Source organism: Dendrobium catenatum, unplaced genomic scaffold (genome assembly GCF_001605985.2).
Source record: "Dendrobium catenatum unplaced genomic scaffold, ASM160598v2 original_scaffold_235663, whole genome shotgun sequence".
Classification (NCBI taxonomy): Eukaryota; Viridiplantae; Streptophyta; class Magnoliopsida; order Asparagales; family Orchidaceae; genus Dendrobium; species Dendrobium catenatum.
Window position 1 is genome coordinate 599457 of NW_021554071.1, and position 24473 is coordinate 623929.

At 35.2% G+C, this 24473-nt stretch overlaps 2 protein-coding genes across 2 annotated transcripts; one reads left to right on the forward strand and one right to left on the reverse strand.

The window, feature by feature from the left end:
• The first annotated feature begins 5083 nt into the window (after positions 1-5083).
• On the forward strand, positions 5084-16907 carry LOC110116144 (probable pectinesterase 8). The gene is made up of 5 exons (XM_020849617.2): positions 5084-5346; positions 6714-6885; positions 6983-7189; positions 16414-16673; positions 16754-16907. The coding sequence occupies exons 1-5, from the start codon at positions 5084-5086 to the stop codon at positions 16905-16907; spliced, it is 1056 nt and encodes a 351-aa protein (XP_020705276.2).
• Positions 16908-17718: 811 nt separating this feature from the next.
• LOC110116187 (VQ motif-containing protein 22) lies at positions 17719-18602 on the reverse strand. The gene has a single exon (XM_020849676.2). It carries the CDS (start codon positions 18517-18519, stop codon positions 17878-17880), a length of 642 nt encoding a protein of 213 aa, XP_020705335.1. The 5' UTR covers positions 18520-18602; the 3' UTR covers positions 17719-17877.
• Positions 18603-24473: the final 5871 nt, after the last annotated feature.

Below are 24473 nucleotides of genomic sequence, written 5' to 3' on the forward strand. Positions count from 1 at the left end.
AAAAAAGAAAGAAAGAAAAAAAGCGTAGCCCATAGGTATCTTAAATGTTGTTGTACAGAAATGTTTAGAAAGATGAGGGAGATTTAAAAGTTAGCTTTGTGGATACCAATCTCTTCAGTTGCAAAGCAATGGACAATTTGGTAGGTGAGTGGTTTAGGGAAAATTTTTTACTTGGCCTTGGACAAGTACTCTATAGCAATTTGTTGATAGTAAACCCCTAATTATCATCTTATTCAAAAAGGCAAAATCACACCTAAAACACATAAACTATCTCACATTCACTATACTTTTGTTATCGTACGTGTGCTCAATAATAAATGCTTATTTATTAATATTTAGGTTTCATTTGGGATAGCTTTCTTATTGTTTCTTAAAACGGCTTTCTAGTACAAAAATTAAAAATTTTGTACTAAAAAGTCGCTTCAAAAAATAGCAAGAAAGCCGTCTCAAATAAAGCCTTAATCATAATTATTTAAGGAATCATCGTTATAGTTTTTCAATTTTTGCATCAAATCTTCATTGCATGTAGGTTTAATCATTTTTAAGGAAAAAAATTTGATGTAGATTGTATGCTAGAACTTGATTCCAATGATATTAACACCCACTTCTTGAATAGAAGAACCTCCTTTGATGACCTTTCTCCTAAAATCAAGAATAGCTTCACAAAGGTGGCACATAAGAGTGGGCATGGGAGAAAAAAATATTGATTATCAAAGCTAGTTAATTGATTAAGATTATACTTATCTTTGGTTGTACATTAAAATCTATGTTTAATTGAGCTAGGTTATCTCCTTAAATGGATGACCTATTGATATTATATTTTATACTTTATATTTTGTTATTATTTATTTCGCTTGATGCAGCTCTCCTCTTCTGGCTCCGCTAGGGTTTTTCTTGCCCCGCTAGGGCTCCCCCTCGGTGGCGTCGATGCTCTCGATGGTGTTCCAGGGAAGTTTCCTCTTATTCTTCTGGTGGTTTTCTCTGGCTTTGGTTTTGTTTTGTTTTTTTTTTTTTTCTTTGCCCATCTCCGGTTCTTGCCCTGAATGGTGTTGAATTGCCTGAGCGACCCGGGTTTTTAGAGGGTCAGGTTTAATCGAGTTCGTTTTTTGAAGCGCTCTTTGGATCTTCCTCTGATGTAAATTTTCTTGAACTTAAGACGTCCTCCTTTCGTGGTTTGCCTTCTCTGTGGATTTTGGAGCAGGAAATCCAAGCTTTGGTTATCCCCTCGAAGCTTCCCTCTCTTGAATCCATTCAGCGATTCTTCTTCAATCTTAAGCTTAATGACAAAGTGTCTGTCACTCTGCTTGCTCTGTCACATATCTTGATCAAACTGGCTAATGATTTTGATTATTGTGAGATTTTTTGTCATAGATCTTGCATAGTGTATAATTGTTACATTAAACTTACCAAGTGGTCTCCTTTATTTGACGTTGGTGTTGAATCTCTGATGATCCCAATTTGGGTTTCTTTTTCACAGCTTCTTCCTCATCTCTATTCCCCCCGTATCCTTCACGATTTCGATTCAATTTTTTGCAGACCTTTGAAGATTGACACTGCCACTTTTGTTGGCTCTAGTCCTTCTGTTTTTCGTGTGCTGGTGGAGATTAATATCACTAAATCATACCTGGACAAGGTTTGGTTAGGTCCTGAAAAGCTGGGCTATATGCAGCAAGTTTTTATGGAAGAATTTGTCCCCTTTTTTGCATCTTGTAATTGTATCGGACATGTGGTGGATAATTGCCGTCCTCACCATTCTTCTACTCTGTCTAATGTTATCCTTGACGTTTCTAAACCTATTTTGAATCCCTTTACTCCCCCTTCTTTGTCCCATCTTATATCTAATCTCGATGGGGTGGAGAATGCTGATGATGCAATGGCAAGGACTTTGGAGTTGAGTCTAGTTAATGTTGTAGTTGGGAGTGTTGCTGAGTTTTTGGGGGATAATAATATCCTTATTAATTCTAATTTAGCTCCTATTTTTTCTGTTGTGGTTAAGAAGGAACATGCTTCTTCGGTTCCACCTTTGAACACTATTTGTGTTGGTGAGGAAGGAAATTTGATCAAAAAAATTATGGTTTTAACCTTAAAGCTAGCCTTTCGTGTGCGGATGTTGTGGCCGATTCGGGTGATTTTTCTGTGGATGTGGTTTCTAAGGATGGTGAGCTTGTTGGTTTACCTGATTTGCCAATCCATGCGTTGGCTATTTGTGATGATTCTTCTCCTTTGAAGTCTGTGGCCTGGGATGCTGCTAATCTGTCTGTTAATTTGGTTTCGAATTTACCTTGTAATGTTGAGTTTGAACTATCTCCTATTGCTAATGCCTTGGAGGGAAATGCCGAGTTTGTTAATATTCCTATCTCAGTTATGTCTAACATTGAATTGAAAGCTCATGTATATGGTCCGGACTTTGAATAACTCTATCTTGGTTCAATCTGATTGGCTGGATTTGGATGAGTCCCTCTCCACGCCTTGTGTGGGGGAGGAAGAGGATTTTGGTGACCATGCTAATTATGATATGTATATTTTCATTATGGGTATGTTGTTGACCAAGCTGTGCTCAATGGAGGTGGCCGACAAAAGACGTAAATGTAAATCTAAAAAAAAAAGTCTTTGGATTTATCTCTTGCTTTTGTTGTAGTGGGCTTTGTTGGCATATTGGATGATGATGAGGCGCTCCCTGCTTTTCCCCTTGCTGGCCCGGGCTTGTTGGCAACCTTGGTGGTTTGCCATTTTTGCTTGGTGGTTGCTTGTATAGGTTCTAGGCTGTTTTGAGTGGCTGTCATCAAAGGATGGTCCGTGTCTGACTGCGAGGTGGTTGTATGGAGCTATCATTCCTGAGTACTCCGCTTTTGTTTCCCTTTTCTACAACTTTGTGTATCAGCTTTATTGAATCTGCTTTCATGTCCTGTCTTTGATGTATTGTGGATTTGATATTGTTGGGTCAGTGTTGTATGTCGGGTCTCTTTTGGAATAAAATTTGGTTTATAAAAAAAAAAAAAAGAATATTTTGTTACTATTGTCTTTGAAACTTTACTCATTAATGACATTGTTGTTATATGAATTAACTTATTTGATATTCAATAAAAATAAAATAAATATTTTTAAAATTTAAAATAAATTTTATTTCATATAAAAATATAAATAAATAAATAAAATAAAATAAAAAAATATCTCTAACAGGTATTTGGTTTGTCGTACGGCCAACTCAGGATTCAAAGATGTTTGCGTCTCTTAGATTTGGATTGAAATAAGTAATGTTGAAAAAAGATATGGCAATGCATCACTAATATCTCAATAGATAGAATTTGTCTACTCTACTCGATTGTTAATGACGCGAACAAAAATAATAATTTAATTATCAGCACATTTTATATAATACATATAATTTGTAGTAATGATCAGCATCAGCAGACTTTTGATCCTTTCAATAGCTTTCAATTCTTGTGCTCTAATCAGCATTATTTACAATTTTCCAAAGCCATCGGACGCAAAGAGTTAGATATACTAATTGTTAGGGTAGACCATTTCACAAGGCATATGGGAGAGCCCACACAAATCAGAATCTCGCTGCAACAATCTTGAAGTGTATATATATATCGCATAACACTTATAAACTTTAAATAACAATAAAAATAGAACTTAACATCATCAAAATTTTACATAGTATTGAGATCCTATTTAAATTTCGTCGTCATGGAGCTCGCATGCTGCTAAGCTTGTCGCCAGATTCGCAGACGCTTGGTCTCATCGCCACTTTCATCACATGCCACCAGTCCCATCGTTCTCCTTCCCAACGAAATCTTGATTTTTAAAATCCCCTTTCTAATGAAATCCTATCAATCGGTTGTGGCTTCGTCTTTGTTGTCAAGCGGTTGCAAGAAGCCTTTTGCCAATTACTCAGTCCGACTGACTTCTTCGTCTTCTTCACTGTTAGCTTTCTCTTCTTTGTTGATTATAGCCTTATAATCTTTGCTTGGTTCTTTTTTTTGACTTGCTTGTATCATCATTTTTATTGAATGGAATAAACATACCATTTGGTTTAAAAATAATAATAATGCATAGATGTTAAATATATAAATGATATAATTTTGAGTGTTATGTATGTAAATCCCCTTATTTTTTACCTGATTATAAGATAAATTACTAAAATAAAGAGCGTTTAATTAGAAATACAATTTAACACAATTTATCTCAGGAGTAAAAATAAATTTAAGTATCATTTTGCATTACAAAATATTTATCTTACAACTACCATATAAATATCTCATAATTTTTTAGATATCTTTCTATATTTTTCATTTGCCTTATCTTTCTGATACAAATGAAAATATATGACAACTTATTATATTTTTTCGTTCATCTTTTACAAAGAATTGTTAGATCGATAGCTTATTCAAACCAAGAGATCTCACAATTCCTGTAAAGTTAATCTCATGCACGTTAACTCTCCTTTATTGACAGTGAACCAACCACCATCCTTTTACCTAATCATTCAAATTAACATCCTCTTCATTTAACTCCCACTAAGGCTTCATTTGGGTCGGCTTTCTTCTTGTTTCTTAAAGCAGCCTTCTTGTAAAATTATCAAATTTTTTGTGCTATAAAACCGCTTTAAGAAACAGTAAGAAAGCCGTTCCAAACGAAGCCTAAGACAGATTGAAGCTTCATTTGGGATTGCTTTCTTAGTGCTTTTTATTAAAGCCGCTTTTAAGTACAAAAAATTCTTCAATTAGAAATTTTTGTACTATAAAACTGCTTTAGAAAAGAATAAGAAAATTGTCTCAAACCAATCTTGTTGATTCGCTTTCAAACACCAAAAAAAAAAAAGCCTTGAGAAAGCTTGGTAGGTTGACTGGCATTCCAATCTTAAAGAAAAGAAAGCCTTCTTGCAAGCAAAACTATTCAATTCATTCTCTCTTCTCCTTGAAGTCCAACTCTAACCCTCAAATAAGCCCCAGTACCCCTCCTCTTCCTCATCATCAATTCCCCTCTCTCTACAATGAGGCTCAATGGCACTTATTTCACCCTCATCACAGCCATGATAGTTGCTTTACTCTCACTCAAAAGCCACCTATTTTGTCCAATGAATACTACATTGATGATCCCCTCTTCAATCTCATCAATCAAAGGTTTTTGCTCTCACCATCATCATAATAACGTACCAAAGGTAAATATTTGTGATGATTTTGCTCGAAATATCTTGCCGCCTGCGACGAATATATCTTCGACGCTTTGCGTTGATCGGAACGGGTGCTGTAACTTCACCTCAGTGCAGTCGGCTATCAATGTCGTTAATGATTCCAGCCAGATGAGAACCATCATTTGGATTAATAAGGGCGTATACTTGTAAGTTTAATTATAACTTTCCTATTTGCATGTGTGTGTAAGAGATTAAGCATAGCGCTTTAATTTGAGATATATTTTATATTTTCATGTGCATTAAGTAGGTAATATTGCAAATGGGTCTATTGTTAGAAAATGTGGGTCAAAAGGGATAAAAATTGGATGTAAATAATTCCTTATAAAACTTATTTTATATTTTAATTTATTAAGTAATCATTTTTTATCAGATTTCATAAATATGGCTCTGAGTAATTTTTAGAGACTTATAGAAATAATTCCTAGCACATAAAATTGGTTCAAATTTCTGAAGCAATAAAATACTATTTTTTATGCTAGGAAGCTGCTTTATAAAAGAATAAAAAAGTTATTCCAAACGAAGCTTAAATTAATACTCTCATATTAGTCATATGACTAAAGCTTCATTTGGGACAACATTCTTAATGTTTCTAAAGCAATTTTCTAATAAAAAATTTATTTAAAAAAGTTGCACTAAAAAAGGTGTTTTAAAAGCAATAAGAAATTAGTTGCCCAAAAGAAAGCCTAAGATTTTATTGAACAATTTTTTTTTTATAATTTTCGTGATAAGAAAATATTTAGTAAAAAATAATGTATAATCATAAAATAGCTTTTTACTGTTTTTTTTTTATTATAAAAGATGTTTAAAAAGTATATATTTTTTAAACTATAATTAAGAAACTATTTGAAATGGTTGCATGTCTTTATAAAAATGATTGTAAAATTGTAGAGAAAATACTTAGCTATTCTGATTTGAGAAAGCAATTCTGCAGTACAAAATTTTCTGAAAAGTAACAATCAAGCAGCAGCCAAATGAAATTATGGTTGTTATTTGAAAAATAAAGCGACGAGAACGCTGCCCCAAGCAGATCCCAATGCTTCATTTAGGAAATCTTTTAGCCGCTGTATTTTTATTGCTTTCAAGAAATTTTTGTGCTAAAAAGCTGAAGTAGAGAACATTAAGAAAAATGTCCCAAATGAAGCCTAGACAACTTTCCTGCTACCTTTGTTTTTCAGATCGCAACCATAATTTCTATTTAGATATTATTTTTTTGCTCCTTTCAAAATAAATTTATATTAAAAAGTTGTTTTTTACAACATCTTTAAAAAAAATACTTTCTCTATATGAAGAAGCTTCATAAAATAATAAGAAAATTGCTCAAAATGAAACATAAGAAAAAACTTTAAAAAGCAAAGATCGAGAAGCTGAAATTTCCCCAGTTAGAGCCTAATAAACATCATTGATGAAATTAGTTATTTGGCTAAAGAAAAAAGCTTTAAGCTCATTGACTATATCTATAAATGTATATAATTTTATTTTGTAAGATTAATATTATATATACATAACATGTTAGTGAGAAGGTAACAATCCCAAAAACAAAGGTGAATATAACACTGCAAGGGCAAGGCATGGAGTCCACGGCAATAGTGTGGAACGACACGGCCAATTCTTCCGGTGGCACCTTCTATAGCGCATCGCTATCGGTGTTTGGAGCCAATTTCATCGCAAAGAACATAAGCTTCATGGTAATTAAATATATAAAGATATAATTACATAATAGAATATCATTAAAAAGCTTTGGTGAATTTGATTAATGTTATATTATTATGATTATTTTGAAAGAATGTGGCTCCAATAGCAAAGCCCGGCGATAAGGGAGCTCAGGCGGTGGCGATACGGGTGGCCGGCGACCAGGCGGCCTTCTGGGGTTGTGGGTTCTTTGGAACTCAGGATACTCTACATGATGATAGTGGAAGGCATTACTTTAAGGAATGTTACATTCAGGGTTCCATTGATTTCATCTTTGGGGATGCGAGGTCGCTATATGAGGTAAGAGAAATGCTTTATAGTTATCAAGGCTTCGTTTAAGATAGCTTTTGTTTACTACTTTTTCATTGCCTTTAAAAAAATTTGGTACTTAAAAGTTACTTTAAAAAAGAGTAAGAAAACTTACCCAAATGAAACCTAGCTTTCTCATATTTTCATCATCCTTGTAAAACATTACAGCATGTTTCGTAATCTAGAAAACAGAAAAGACATAAAGGAGGAAAGGAAGCCAAAATATTCATTGTATATTACTGTGTGTCCTATATTACACGGAGGGCAGCTTATATAAAGCTATTACTTGTACCATGTAAATAGAAAGGAGTTTGTCCCTTTACACGTGTGTGGCTTTGATGAATTGGTTTGTTTTTTATTAATGATATAGATGATGTAAGCGGGTATACTATCACGTGTGCTGTTATTATCCCCTCTCAAACCGACGATGATTGTTGAACCGTGAGTTTGGCTCGCATAAACTGAAACTGTGTGTTACAAAGATGCTTTGTGAGGATGTCAGTGGGTTGCTCAGTGAAGGCAATATGCAGTAGACGAATGTGTTTTGCTTGGACATGCTCTCGGATGAAATGATAATCGATCTCTATGTGCTTGGTTCTTGCATGGAAGACTGGATTGTTGGCCAAGGCAATTGCAGACTGGTTGTCGCAGTAGAGAGTGGTAGGAGTGTTGGCTGAAATGTTAAAGTCCTGTAGGAGTCTTTGAAGCCATATGATATCGGTTGCCGCTGCTGCGAGTGCGCAGTATTCGGCTTCAGTTGAGGATCGGACGACTGTAGGCTACTTCTTTACTGTATATGAGATTAAAGTGGAACCAAGAAATGTGCAGTAGCCGGTAGTAGAGCGGCGGGTATAAATATCACTGGCCTAGTTGGAGTCGGTGTAAGAGCAAAGGAGAAGAGCTAGAGTCATTCGTGATTGATATACCGTAGTTGATGGTCCCCTTGAGGTATTGGAGCAGATGTTTAAGCCACTAAGAGTGAAGCAGAGACGGATCATGCACATGTTGACATAGTTAGTTAACAACGTGAGCTGTATCTGGGCGAGTAATGGAAAGATACAGGAGTGAACCCGTTAGGTGGAATTATAGGTTGGGAGGGAAGGGTTTGTTGGCTGACTAGGGGGAGGTTGAGGGGCTGGCGGATGTGGGGTTGATGGTGGGATTGCATGAAAGATAACATACCTTGTTGAGGAAAAAGGTGGTGTATTTTGCTTGAGATAGAAATAGGGAATTGGGTTGATGAGAGATATCAATGCCTAGGAAGGTGGATGGGCTGCCCAGGTGCTTCATAGAGAAGGTGGATTGAAGTGAGTGTATGATGTGTTTTAGATGAGAGGAGGATCTGGTAAGAAGTATGTCGTCAATGTAGATAAGGAGGTATGTGGGATGAAGAGAGGAGGATTGTATTAAGAGGGAGGGATCAGCTTGACTTGGATGAAAGAGCCGAGAGATATGAGATAGGTAGAGATGGTTTGGAACCATTGACGAGGGGCTTAGCGTATGCTGTTGATTTCCTTTTTGAGTAGGCACATGTGATGTGGATAGCAAGGATCCTCGAATCCTTTGGTTTGAGTCATGTAGACAATGTCGTCGAGGGGACCGTGAAGGAATGCATTCGACACGTCTAGTTGATGCAATGGCCATTGCATATGAGTGGCAATGGTGAGAAGGACGCGAATTTTGGGTATTTTGGCAACGGGGCTGAAGGTGTCGGTGAAGTTTAAGCCGAATTCTTGATGATTGTCGAGGGATACCAAATGAGCTTTATAGCAGGGAGGGAGGGGTTGTGGTTGGGGTTTGAGTCTAAATGTCTATTTATAGCCTAAGATAGGTGCATCAGGAGGTTTAGGAACCAGTGTCCAAGTTTTTTTACTTGAGACCTGTGAATTCATTTTGTATAGCATAGTTGCACTCGGGATGATGAATAGCAGCTTGTACAGAAGTAGGTTCAATGACTGGTGAAGCTTGGGTTAGGAAATTAAGCATTTGGCGTGGTTTGAGATTACTAGTTCTGGACCTGGTGATCATAAGATGTACCGGTAATATTGAAGAGGTGTCATCTGATGGGGAGTCTGTTGAGGTGGGTGGGGATAATGGTGAGATGTTGGAGATTGTTGGAGCAGGTATTGGAGGGGTGGGAGATGGAGAAGCAGATGATTGGGAGCTGGATGTAGGAGTGAGTGGAGTGGGAGGGGAGGACTGTCGTTGGTGTGAGCTTGATGTGGGAGTGAGTAAGAATGGATTATAGGGCAAACTAGAGTCGTTCGTTTGTGTTGGAGAGGATTGATAGGGAAAGATTGACTCATCGAAGCGAACGTGTAGTGAGATAAGTATCTTTCTCGTGGATTGGTCGAGGAAACGATAGCCTTTTTTATTATCTGAGTAACCGAGAAATATACAAAGCTTAGACCTGGGATGAAGCTTATTGCGATAAGGAGGTGGAAGCCAAGGAAAGAAGGCACACCCGAAGACGCAAAAATGGTTATAGGTGGGTGATTTATTGAAGAGGAGCTGATAGGGGCAGCATTGATGAGTGACTAGAGACATCATCATATTTATGAGGTAAATGACGGTGAGGGCTGCATGAAGCCATAATTGCTGGGGAAGGTTAGCATCAGTAAGTAGCGTGCGAGTTGTCTCCATTATGTGATGATTCTTGCATTCCGCAAGCTCGTTTTGTTCAGGGGTATAGGGACAGCTCGTTTGGTGGAGAATTTTATGTGTTTGAAAAAAAGAATGAAGAGAGTGATTTATGTACTTTTTACCGCCGTTGGAGCGAATGCATTTTATGGTGGTGGATGGCTAGTTTTGTATGAACTGTGCAAAGTTTATTAGAAGTGGGGTGACTTCAGATTTTGCATGCATAGGAAATAACCAGACATAATGTGAGTAATCATCAACAATTAGTAAGTAATAGCTAAATACTTGATTAGATAACGTGGGGGAAGGACCTCATGCATCAGAATGTAGTAAAGATAAAGGAGTACATTGAGAATTGCTGGAAGAAGGAAAAACAAGGTTGTGAATTTTGGAAGCCATGCACGAAAAGCAGGAAGATAATTGCATCGGAACTTGTAGTTCCATATACGTTCTGTAGATGATAGACGTGGTTCTGGAGTGTGGATGGCCGAGTCGTCGATGCCAGTGGAGAGATGGTGTGAGGGAAGTGTTAAGAGCTCAGTGATCGGAGGAGGAGAAAAGCGTTAGTGGGTAGAGACCGTTAGTGACTAGGCCCTGGTGGATGCAGTGGTTGGGCTGATTAATTGAATATTTTGTAGTTGGATGCGTCAAAATGAAGAGAAATATTGTTATCCTTAGTGAGCTTGTGAATGGAGATTAAGTTATGAGAGATATGTGGGGTATGAAGAATTTGTGATAGTATAAGCTTACCATTGAAAGTGGTAGAATACCTTGACCGGTATGGGTGATGGGTGTGCTCAAGTCATTACCAACCGTGACCTGGTCAGATCCGAAATAGTCTGATAGTTGTTGAATGTTCTCAAAATGTGCGGTGATATGAGATGTGGCTTCGGTGTCTAGTATCCACTCGTTGGGAAGAGAGGATGAGGCGACTAATACTGTTGATCCTGGGGATGGAGTTGGCGTGGATGCTGATTGAGGAATGTAGTTGGCATTCATGCGATGCTAACATTTGAATGCGGAGTGATGCGCTTGTTGCAAATTTGGCATATGAGGGGAGATGCATGTACTGGTTCGGAGATGGAGGTCGTGATGCGGTGTTTTGTGGAGAGCGACCACGTCCACGTGAGCTTCTTCCTCGGTAGCTATACAAGGCATATGCAAGGTTGATGTTTAGCTGGTTCTTGGTGGAATGAACCAGTAGATTAAAATCTTCACTCATGAGTAATGAGTAGAAGTCTCAAGACTTAACGGTATAGGGTAGGTTCTAATAGTAGTCTTGAAGGATTGGTATTGTGGCGGCGGCCCGGATTGAGGGTGTTAAGAATGACATCTTCCTGATCTACTGTAGATCCAACTGAGGAGATGTTGTCTACAGAAGTTTAATTTCGGTGAGATACTGGCTCATGGATGAAGTCTTCATGGGGACGATGTGCAACTCGTTTTTGAGTTGGATCATAAGTGATCTATTTGAAGCTTGAAGTCGGGTTTCTAATGTTGTCCAGATCTCGCTGCAGGTTCGAAGATTATGAGAAAAATGGATCATCAATATCAAAACTTTTGATCTGTTAGAGATTGATGTAATATATGTGCAATCAATTAAATTTCATATTAATTTTATTTTAATATAAATTAAAAAATTTAAAACTTATAAAGATAAAAAATTAATTAGTATATTTTGAACTAATTTATTTGATATATATATATATATTATGGAAACAATAAAGTTAAAAAATATCCTGCCATGTAGCTAGTTATTATCAACTTGCAAAATGTGAACAAAATATCTTTCATTTCAAGCCAAGGAGTTTTTTCTTGTTGTTCGATAAAAAATTGATCATGCTAAGCAGAGTAGATTTTTCACGCGTGGAAATTAAAGGATAGTTACTGTGGAAATGAAATCTTCGAACAAATTTTCTATTATAAAATCCTGATAAAAAAATGAGTCAAAGTTCATAAGCGTATCTTAAGTTGCATATAATATTTATTATTTAAGTATTATATTATTTTTGTTGCATGTTAAGAATGTTAGTATCTTTATTTTGTATGGAGATTCATCTCATACATAAATAAAAGAGAAGTTGTAATAGACATCATAATTTTTGCATGAAAATTTTAAAAAGGGGAAAAATTATGTAGGTAGGCATTGGTGTTACTTTCAAGAGTTTGTTTGAGGTTTTTACGGTAGTTCTATTTTGAGGAGAGGAGTCGAGAGACCAAGAAGTATACTGTTAACATTGGTATTGATGTTGGGAGTCACAGTTATTGTCGACTATGTGCATTGGCCTTATAGGAAATGGCATACATATGGTGTTAATGTTTGTGGCAACGACAAGCGATAATGTCTATGGGGATGGAGTTTGTGTCGACGGCATGCATTAGTTGTATATGTGATGGCGTGTGGTTTGATAGTGGTGGTCTAACAACGGTGCTTTTACTTTATCTTTATACATAAATAAAGTAGGTGATGTAAGAGACACCATAGCTTTTACCTAAAATACCCTAAAATAGAAAAATCATGAGGCCTTAACCAAGTTGAAATGATTTCATTAGCGTATGTTGTTGATTACAAATGATGCATAATCTCATAATTGGTGGATGTATTGGTATAATATAACAAAATAATATGTTGAGCATGAATTCAATGATGGAAGTTAAGAGCCTTATGGCATTTTTGATATGTTCAATAGTTCTCTTTTGAGGAAAGAAGACCAATAAATAAGTTTAATATAGGCTACAAAAGAATCGAGTTGAGTTGAGCAAGTGCTTATTCATATTTGAGCTCATTTATTATTAGCTAGTTCAAGCTCTATTTGAACTCGATTTGAGTTTTCAGTTATGCTCAAGTCTAGTTCGTTTAAAATGATAAATGTTTGTGTTTAATTTCTATTTGGTTCAGGTTCGATATTCATTTAATGATTATTTAGTTTTAAACAAACGAGTCTCACTACAGGAAAAATGTCGATTACCGGTGGTCATGACCGGCGGTTAAAGGACCGCCGGTATTACCGGCGGTGTAGCCGCCGGTTAGTACCGGCGACATAACCGGGGGTTTCGTAACGTAATAGCGACGGTCCTTTAACCGCCGGTTAAACCGCCGGATGTCAATCTTACCGGATGCATTCTCATCAACTTAATAAATAACCCATATTGAGCCTACTAACAGGCAATTATCTAGAGCTTATTTGCAAACTTAACTAGTAATGTGAGTATTTTTTGGATGCCAAAAGAGCTCATTCACGAACATATCTAGCGAGTATTTTTGAGCTATCAATTAAGCCCATTCATAAACAAATGAGCTAAGAGTTTTTTTCATTTTTTCTTATAAACAAGCTTGTTTATGAAGGCTTAAAAGAAATAATCCAACAAACATTAACAAATCTTGTTCATATTCAAATTCATTATATTGATGAGTATATATAACATAAAAAATAAAATTAAATTTTTTATAAAATAACAATAATTTTCTATATAATAAAAGTAAAAATTATGTGAAAATATATTATATAAAGATTTATAACAAGGCTAGGTCAATTCTTAATGATTCAACAGTTATGTATTAATTATTAATTGAGCTTCTTAATGAGCTTTATCTAGTTCATTCATGATTTTTAATTGATATTATTAATGAACATAAACGAGCTAAACAGATAGTTGTTCAAACTTATTTATTTAATTGTCGAGTATTTTAAAAAATTGTTTAAACTTGTTTGATTACTTAAACAAATGATCATGAACAACTTGTCATCGAGTCGACTAATGAGTAGTTGGCTGGTTGCCTGGTTAATTCATAGCCCTAATCTAATATAATTATTGGTGTTGACATCAGGAGACATAATTGATGTTGACAGTGTACATTAGCCTTATAGTTGATGGCATTTGTCGAGTGTCAATGTTGGTGATAACAACTAGCAACAACATTGGCGCGTGTCGACGTTAGTGCTAATAACATATGCATCAATCCTGTTGTAACGACGTGCATCAATATTGCTAGTGACAATATATGACATAGTTAGTGGGCATCCGCATTTATATTGATGACATACATTGACCTTATAAATGATAGCATGCATTGATGGTGTTAGCAATGGAAAGAGATGAAGTTGGTTTGTGTCGGTACTGATGATGTCAACAACTTTTATTGGTCTTATATGCAACGTGATACATCTATGTTAATGACGGCAACAGGTGACAAAGTCGGCAAATATATGAGTAGTAGGCAACACTATTTAGAAGATTGTCATTAGTAGATAGTGTTTGGGAGACTAGTTAGGTGATGGTAGTCTAGGACTGTAGTAAACATGGGTGGTAGATAGTAATTGAACGACAATGATCAAAGGGATATAGTCGAGTGATTGTGCTTGAAAAATCGTAGTTAGATGATGATGGTTGTGATAATATAGTTGTCGGGTGACATTGGTTAAGAGGTCATAGTCAAACGACAGTGGGTCGGATGGTGGATTATTATTAAGCGATAGTGGTCGAGAGGCGGCATTGATTGTTATGGCGATGGTTTGATGATGATAGTTAAATGATAATGGTCAAATAACAGCAGACCTACAATAAAAGTTAGGCAATAGTGATCAAATGTGATGGCATGGTGGCACTAGTTTAGCAATTGAGGTTGGGAAGTGTTGATCAGATGGCGACGATCCAACGGACTGGTCTGACAATGGTGTTCGAAGTCGGTGGTCAGACTATGGTGGTCCAACATCAATGGCCGAACGACAGTGGTTTAACAGTGGTGGTGATCATACGACTGTGTTTTGATAATGGTACTGATCAGATGATAATGATTCAATGGCGCCAGTGGTGGGATAACGATGGTCCAATGAAGGTGTTCGAATGGTGGTGGTTCGATGTTGTTGTTCGAACAATGATGATTTAGTGATGGTCATAAGGAAAAAGATGACCTGATGACGGTGGTTGAGCAAGTATACTTTAATGGCACTTGTTGGACTATCTCAATCAGAAGATGATGGTCGACAGAAGCAGCATGATAGTAAAACTTTCTCCAATTTTTAGTCGAGTACCAAGCTCTATCCCACATTCATATAAAGAATAAGAGCTTCTTTACCATTTTTGAAAGCAAAATTCACATTAAATATAGTAAAAAAACACTGAATCAGAAGTCTCGTGCTTATTATATTGATCATAGATCACTTAGACATAGGGTTTAGGGTTTAGGGTTTAGGGTTTAGGGTTTGGGTACTTCAATGATAACAGGAAAAAAAATCTTGTGTTTGTTTAATTTGATTTATATTGTCGAGACATTCAATTTAATTATAAATATGGATAATTTAGGGGCTATTTAATGCTTTAATTCATGTCAAGAAGTTCAAATACATGATCTATGCTCATTCGAATTCAAATCAAATCACCTTGGATTTCACTAAATCCATCTCATCAATATATTCAGCTCAAATATAAATTTACTGAAATTGAAGTTCAAATGATCTTAGATGTATTTTTAGAAATTTTGTATTTGAATATTAGATCTAGTTTTGTGCATGATTAATTGAATTTTCTGACAATATTAATTAAAAAATAAAATAATATTTTTTGAGATATACATTACGATGCAAATTTTAATGATAACATTCCCTTGTTTTTCTTCCAAAAACTTCGGCTCAGAATATCACGTGGTAATTTCCTAAGAAAAATACCTACAAACTCGATTCGAGCTACACCCAATATATCCCATCATACTATAAAATAGGGGTGTCAATTTTGGTTCACGGGTCGAACCCGGAACTGACCCGATATTGTTCGGGTCAACCATAACCCGATCCGTTTTTAGCCCTCACGCAAGCCTGGACACGGTCACGCGGACGGACCTCGGGTTCAGCCGCTCAATTCCTCACCTCCTCAGGATATGCAGGCACACGAGTGAGTGCTGAGTGGGGCAACCGGGCAGGGCCAGGATTTGCCAAGGGTTGACGGGTAGCGGTGGGCAAGCGAGGCAGGGGCGTGATTGGGTTCGGGCAGCGGTGACTTACGCGGCAGCTCGGCGAGTACCTCAGCGGGCAAGCTAGGGTCACGCGGCCACGAGGGATTGGCCGCGGGCAGAGGTGATCACCTGGGCAGCTCGGTCAGCGGGTCAATACGCGTCATTTTCGAGTTTTCGGGTCAAGCCGAACCTGACCCGATTTCTAAAACGGGTCGAAAACTCTAACCCGAACCCAAAATTTCCGTGTCATGTTCGGGTCAGATTTTTAGGTCGTGTCCAATATTGACACCCCTACTATAAAATAACATTTATATACAAAAAATTAAAATAACTGTCACATAAATATACGTTTCCTGGGCAAGAAGTCTTGAGAAGCATTATTCAAATTTGTATCATGAATATGAACAAAAAATTCTAGAAATTTCCATTGATCACAAAACTTTATAACTATTCTGTCTCAAAAATCAGATTTTATTTTATTTTATTTTACTTTTATTTTTAATGTTTGGCTAATAAGATTTGGAGACAAACACTCTTCTCAATTTGAGCATTGAATCACTGCAAGGAAGTCATACGTGCATTTTATGTGACTAATTATAACCCAAATAAAAATTGTTTAATCCAGAACTGCCAGTTGATTTCCATGGCCTCGCCGGTACCGGCGGGATTGAAGCTGATCAATGGCGCCGTGACCGCTCATGGACGTGTTTCGCAGGATGAGAACACCGGCTTCTCCTTCGTCAACTGTAACATCGGTGGCACCGGCCGGATTTTGCTCGGCCGCGCATGGCGTCCCTTCTCACGTGTCATCTTTGCTTTCACCTCCATGACTGATATTATCTCTCCTGAAGGATGGAATGACTTCAACGATCCCTTAAGAGATCAGTAAGATCATATCATAATTTAATTTGTTCATTTAGACTATTTGTTCTTAATTTCTAACTTTGTAAATTATACTGAAATAGGACTGTCTATTATGGAGAATACAAATGCAGTGGTGCAGGTGCTAACCAGACCTTGCGAGCTCCTTACGCTTTGAAGCTGAATGATACACAAGCTGCTTCTTTTCTGAATTCTTCTTACGTTGATGGAGATCAGTGGCTACAGCCTTACAGTTAATTGATCTTTGAAGCATCTTAATTACTGTTGATGCATTTGGAATAACTAAACGTATTATATCAAGCGCGCACTGAGCTTTATGTGCTGCTAGTAATTACTTTTTCTGATTAAAAGCTTGGATCAATCTGAGCATCCTCGCAAAATCTTAACTTTGCTTATGATTAATTTTCTGTCTAACTCGCCCCTTAATTGTTTTCTTCTTAATTTTCCTTAGCTTTCATAATCTGAAGATTCTAATTAGAAAATCATTTGTAAATATCCCTCCTGTGATTAACCAAACGTGTACTTATTAACTCCTCTCATTCAACAACCGACCTTATCTAATTTCAGTTCAACTAATTATCCCTTCACTTTACACCCACAGATAGATAGGATAGTCGATAGGATGAATTATTCCGTCCAAAGCCTAATAAAAATGAATCACATCACCTCCTAGTCTGTACTGCGGCTCAATGCTGCTCGATACCGATCTCGATACTTCTCAGTATTGGATGACGTGGCTGCACCTGATTCGTCTTTGGATGATAAACTGTGTCCGGCATCCGAACAAATCTCTCTCGAGAGAAATAATGAGAGAGAGAGAGGAGAAGAGTTAAAGCACTGGAAAAAGTAGGTGGAATAAAGCTAGAACAGCGACTGCGCAGAAAGCGGACAAGGTAAATTTCCAGCACGTTCTTGACTTCCTACCACCCACCCTCGTCTTCCCTTCCTGGTTTCTACCCATCAACAAGCACGTTTTATGAAATATCAAAACCAGCAGCTCATTCTATGTTCATACCATAATCCTTATAATCATAAAAAATTAACGAAATCTGAACCCAAATTCATGCATTTATAGCACACCATGATGTAAAATCCACAAAAAAGATATCCAAAAATATAAAAGTAGAAATATATCATAGTATATAACATCGATCTGAAGTTATAAATATAGCTAAATATTACGTGTGCGCGCTCTCAGTTGTCCTCCTCATAAGAAGTAGCCGCCACCCCTGTTGTTTTCTGATGGCTGCCGTGGGTGGTTCACCTGCCCGCCTATCCCATCAAGAAAAAACTCCTCCGGCAACCCTAATCCAACTTCCCTCGAGCTTTCCAGCACTTGATGGCGATCATCCTCAATGTTTTCGCCGATTCCGAAACCGATGATCTCTTGCTGCTGCGGCGGCTGTCGGTATTGATACGGATATTGATACTGGTTTTGTTGAATACCGTAACTCGGTAGAATTGTCGGCGACTGGCTCGCCGGATTGTTGAAACCGATCCCGAAATTGAGCGTTGTGGCACCAGCGGGCATATAGGAAGTCGTGTACGGCACCGATGGCACGCCGGTGAACTGTTGCACCATGGCCCGAAAGTTCGTGGTGTCGGTGTTGAGAAGGGTTGTCGGAGCTCTCCTCGAAGTCCTAGACCGCTTTCGGGCGGGCTTACCCCGCGAGCCACTGGCTGCTGCTGCTGCTACGTCGACTGAGATGGGCATTGTGAGCTCCGTCGTCGAGTCTTCTATCACCGACGCGGTAGCGTGGGATTGGCGAGGTCGGTCGCGGTGGCCAGAAGCAGCCATGTCTTGATAGAATTGCGACCAGTCGACGGGATCGGCGTCGCCATCGTTCATGGTAATGAAGGTAGGTGGTTGATCAGGGAAGAAGCTTCAGAGGTTCGAAATGCGAGATAAATGAAATTAGGGAGAGTTGGCTTATAGGCTATGTTTGTATGTATATAAAGACAAATAAGACTGTGATGGTTTTGGTCAATGAGATAATTAAGCTGCGTGTCATCGCCGATGCGTGGTTTGACGGCTGAGAGAACCTCCACCTGTCGTCAACCGGCGAATGCAGGGATGACAGTTTTCCTATTAAGCCAAGTGTTCTAGAACATTTCTCATTGATCAATTTACTAATTATTTGTAATATAGTTATTTTTTACTAATACTCAAATTTTGATCATATTTAATTTTAGAATTATTCATTTATATTAAGATAATTATAATACATTAAGAATTAATTAAAATTGATATTACATATATTTTAGAATAAATCTAAAGATATTAATTAAGACTTCCTCTATTAAAATATGATGAGGATGCCTTAACTGATGTAGTGAATCGTCGAAAGACTCGACCTGCAATAAGGATTTCGGTTTTCCCAATCCAGGGAAGAAGAAGAAGAAAGCTCTAAGGCTTCAAAGACTAATATTTCATTCAATGACCTTCATCCTTTACAATAGCTAGCCAACTATTTAAAGAGGAAAATAGAACTATCTAGACTAAGGAAGGTAAATTAGTCCCTAAGCATAATATAAGCTAAGATGTTCATACATCATTAACCTAAATTTTTTTTTTTCTTGAAAATCACCCATCTTGCATAGTTATGATCTCTCATGCTTTCAAAATAGATTTAAGGGATGTTTGATTGCAAATATATGGCCATTTTAAATATAGGGTAAGTTAAATACAATGAATTTTGAGTTTTAAAGTTATTTGATTAGCCCTAAAATAAATTAACAATTCAATTCTAAAATGAAATATATTGCTCTAGGGAAAAGATAGTAGCTTAACAACATGATAACAACTTGGATGGCGGGGATGGTGGTGGCTTGATGGCGGAGTCTAGAATGGGGTCATACAAGGATGACTAGATCATGAATAATGAGGTTGGTGTTGGATTATGGACTATGCGCGTTCATTCATGTAGGGTCGGTTGCAAGGTTGGAGGTGATGAGATTGAGCAAGATATATATGACGTGCGAAAATTACGAAACACAATAAGCGAATTCTAAATCCTTAAAAAATACACATTAAATATCCAATATATTGTAATTCAAATCATAAGCCATTAAATAAATTCACTCACTTTTGGCCATATTTATAAAATTTGTTTTAAAAAGCAATAAGAAAACCACCCAAATTAAGGTTTCGTTTGAGACAACTTTTTTAATGCTTTTTAAATTAGTTTTTTTTTTTTGTATAAAAATTTCTACAAAAATTTCTTAAACTAAAATTTATGTACTAAAAAACTGCTTTAGAAAGCATTAAGAAAGTCGTCCCAAACGAAATCTAAGCATTCATTTGGAACAACTTTTTTAATGCTTTCTAAAACAGTGTTTTAGTTAAAAAATTTCTTGAATTAGAATTTTTGCACTAAAAAATTATTTTAGAAAGCAATGAGAAAGCTATCCCAAACGAAGCGTAGGATGGCTTTCTTACTAGTTCTTAAATCAGTTTTCTACTGCAAAAATTTCAATTTTTGTACTAGAAAAATGAATTAAGGCGCAGTAAAAAAGTCGTTCCAAGTGAATTTTAATTCTTTGGGGGAGCTAAAAATAAAAAAACTCTTTGGGGGAGCTTTCTTATTATTTTCTTTTTATTACAAAAAATTTAATGAATTAAATTTTTTTTACTAAAATTCGGCTTTAAAATCAATAAAAAAAATTATCCAAAATAAAAGCTTAGTTTAAATCCATAATAGAATAAAATAAACAGGTGCTCAAATTTCTAACGTCCACACGCAAAAGTCCGTCGGTGCGGATCTAAGTTCCGTCATTAAGTATCCTAATAATCTTATTGTACAGGCGCCCTCATGAGCACAAGATCTTATTAATCAGGAGGGTTAAGCTATACAAAATTTTTTAGGTTTTGATTAATATTTTATTCAGTTTTCTCATTAATGATCAGAATATATATATCGCTTATATTAAACAATACTAAATAAAAATATTAACTTCTTGCATTAAAATTTATGGACATCGTTCAAATAAAAATAACATATAATTTATGTTAAGATATATTTAATGATTTTTAGATTTATACTTAAATTAATATAATTTTTTATAGAAATATTATTTTAGTATATATTTAAAGACTCTTAAATATATTCTAATATAAATTATATTAGAATATTATTATGCAATTATTTTCTACATAAAAGAAAAGGCCGTGCAATTAAAAGTAGAGGGGAAAATACAGAGGAAGAATGGAAGTTGGCTTCCACTGTTCCACATGTTGAAGATTTAATTCTTTCACTATTAAGAGTTCATCCAAGAAATTTTTTTTTTATAATTATATTTTTTATAGTTATAATTTTTTAGCTTCTTAAAAAATTTTCAACTATAAATATTCTTAATAATTGCATATTAATTTTGACATAAAGTATAGGAATTTTTTTTTAAGATAATGATGAGATCCATAATGTTATTCATTAAAAGAGAAGCATTAGAGTTAAGTTAAGTGTAGCAAATATGAGGATGCTTAAGTGGATGATTAACTTTATATTTAGAGACAGAATATTAAACAAATATATACGTAAAAAGATTGAAAGAATATTGGAGTACCTATAATAGCATATAAGATTAGAGAGAGTCGGCTTAGATGATTTGGTCACATAAAATATCGCCTTCAGATGATTCTGGTAGGAGAGTAGATGTATTAGATCTTATCCATATTAAGAAATATAGAGGTAGATCTAAAAAGATTTGCTTATAAACTATTAAAAATGATATTTTTTTACTGAATTTAAATGAAAAATTAATTCTTAATAGGACACAATGGAGAAAAATGATTCATATATTTGACCACACATAGTGTGATAAAGTCTTGTTATTGTTGTTTTTGTAAAAAAAGTGTCAAAAATTAATCATAAAAGATAGAGATGGTCGTATTAATGTTACCACAAATTTTTTTAGGTTAAAGTTTCGTTTGTGGCAACTTTTTTAATGATTTTTTAAAAAATCTTTTAATTAATATAAAAATTTCTGACTCATAAAAAAAATTTATTAAAAATTAATAAAAAAGATGTCGTAAATAAATCCTAAAACTCTATGTAACTATTTATAAAAAATCTCATACCATGTTAGAGTCAAGAGCTATCTGCAACCACTCCTTAGTTTCAGCATTATTTAAACATATATTTGATTTGACAGAATGGATGGGAGGAATGCAAATTCATTCATTTTATTTTATGATTTTCTATTAGTTTTTTTTTTTTAATTATAATACAATAATACAATTAGATTTTTCTTAAAAATATATGGAAATACATTTTCGTATTCATAATTCTCTTTTCAAATCTAATGGCAAATGAGAAAAAAGGTTTTATTAGTTTAATACGTAATTATAAATATTTTTCACTCAATTTTTCATCACAAAGAAAAAGGGTCAAAAGTAAATTCAATTTAATTCATTTATCATTTTTTTTAATATTATTTTTTTCATCTCCTCTCTTTAGATTCCTAGAAATCAAATAGGCCATAATAAATTTTCTCATTAATTTTTACATCCAAATATCTTAAAAGCCGATTCAAGCTTTGTCGATCCAGTTCAAGGCAACTCGACCAAGCTAAGTCGGCAACTTTCTCCAATCGAATTGATAACTTAAGGTTCATTTGGGACTACTTTTTTACTGCTTCTTAAATCAACTATTAGTACAAAAATAAAAAAAATTATACTGAAAGCTTAATACGAACCAAAAAATTATTCACAAAGTTAATAAATAGACCATATTTCATATTATTTTAGACATTTTAAACATCAAAATTAAATATAATTTCATTACTCTAATGGTCAAATAAATTCAAGTTAATTAAAAGGATTATTAGATGCTTCATAGTTTTGAGACAAAATATGTTTAATAATTTTTATTTTTTGAAGCATGGTGGAAAAAGAAAATTCTCTTTCTTGCCGATCGAAGAGTCCGGTCAAAGCTATCAGCACACTACAGACAAAACTTCGGTAGCGACTTAATTATCACGTGCTCGCCAAATTTACTACCATGGAACTACAGAATTATTTGGTGTATTTGGGATAATTTTTCTACTAGTTTTTTAAAGTAAAATTTTTACATAAAATTTTATAATTTACAAAAGTTTTTTTATTAAATATATAATTTAAAAAGCAATAAAAAACCGTCATTAACAAAACTAGACTATTTTATTTTTTTCCTTAATTATATTAGAAAATATTAGAAACTTGCATTTTATATGAGATAACGTTCGAATTGCTTTACAAAAAGTTTTTAGTACAAAAATTTAACTGTTTGACACTAAAATATTACTTTATAAATCAATAAAAAAGCTGTCCCAAACAGAGGCTTCGTTTGTGACAACTTTCTTATTACTTTTTGAAGTAGATTTCTAATATCAAAATTTCAAAAAAATTTGAATTAAAAAATTAATTTATAAAATAGTAAAAAATTTGTCTCAAACAAAACCTTCGTAATAGAAAATAACATAATTCTATGAATACAGTTTTTAAGAAGAAAAATGATTAGATAATCATCATTAATGAATTGATTATAATTAAATTTATTATACTATTGAGTATTGATACTTACTAAAAAATTAATAATGCAAAAATTATTAAAGTTTTCTGATTCATGTTAGCCAATTGAAGAATAGGGTTATATTTAATAATCAGATTCCTTGAAATTTACATTCATCTAAAAAAATAAATAGATAAGTATTAATTATTTTAATTAATTAAAGTTTAATTAATAATTTTACCTGATGTATCATCAAAAAATTATCTTGATTGTACACGAATCTCGAGGCAAAATCAAGCCAGAAACTTCAAAAATTAAATTCGGGATCATCTGAACTCTGATTTCAGCGAACTTATATTTAAATTGAGCGTCTCGAAAATACGAACTCAACGACACCAAATTCGTCTCAATCCGAGCCCAAATGAGTCCAAATCAAGCACCTGAAGCGTTTTTTTAAAGTTCAAACCATAATTTGAGTTACCAAACGATTTCCAAATATAACATTCTTATAGTCAAATCGAGCGGCTCGATGAGACAAATCCAACGAGACCAAGATCGTCAAATTCTGACATCATTAAGACCTTCAAATGTATGATGAACAGTGCACAATCAAAGGATTCAATATCTGCTGTCCATCCGACCACTCCCTATTTACCCATGATCTCTCACCTATTTACAAGTCATGCCACTCCAGAATATCTATAAATAGACCCCTCATTTTTCATGGGAGGGGACCCATGCAAGAAGAAGAGAAGGATTGGAGGGAAGAAACTCCTCCACGACTACCGCCAGAATTCTGCTCGACGCCCGAGTTACGTCGGAATTCCGCCCGACGCCGGAATTCTGCCCAATGCCCGAGTGACACCAGAATTCTTCTCGACGCCTGAGTAACGCCAGAATTCTTCTCGACGTTCAAATGACACCAGAATTCCGCCCGATCTCCAAGTGGCGCCGGAACTTTGCCCGACGTTGTAACTGGATTTCAATCTAGAAGTGATTCATTGTAATCTGATCGTCCTAACTCCTAAATTTCAAGGACGAGTCAGCCTCTTATATCTTAAACAAACACTAGGGGAACTTTTTCAACTGGGCATGACCCCGTGGTTTTTTCTCTTTCCAGAGTTTTTCACGTAAAAATCCTGGTGTTATTTCATTTCCTGTTTGTGTGTTGGATATCCGTACAACGCTGAGACGTAAACTTTCTAACTCTATCGCCGCGTATAGTCTAGCCAGCAATATTACTTAAAAAGAATTTGTATAATATGAAAAAATTCATAACTTATTAATTATAAATTTTAAGATATTTGATAAAAAA

Excerpts from the sequence above, each read along its gene's own strand:
- LOC110116187 (XM_020849676.2), bottom strand. The coding sequence starts at position 18,519 with ATGAACGATGGCGACGCCGATCCCGTCGACTGGTCGCAATTCTATCAA.
- LOC110116144 (XM_020849617.2), top strand. The coding sequence starts at position 5,084 with ATGAATACTACATTGATGATCCCCTCTTCAATCTCATCAATCAAAGGT. Across the intron at positions 6,886-6,982 it reads CAAAGAACATAAGCTTCATG|AATGTGGCTCCAATAGCAAA; the intron begins GTAATTAAATAT and ends TTATTTTGAAAG. Across the intron at positions 7,190-16,413 it reads ATGCGAGGTCGCTATATGAG|AACTGCCAGTTGATTTCCAT; the intron begins GTAAGAGAAATG and ends TGTTTAATCCAG.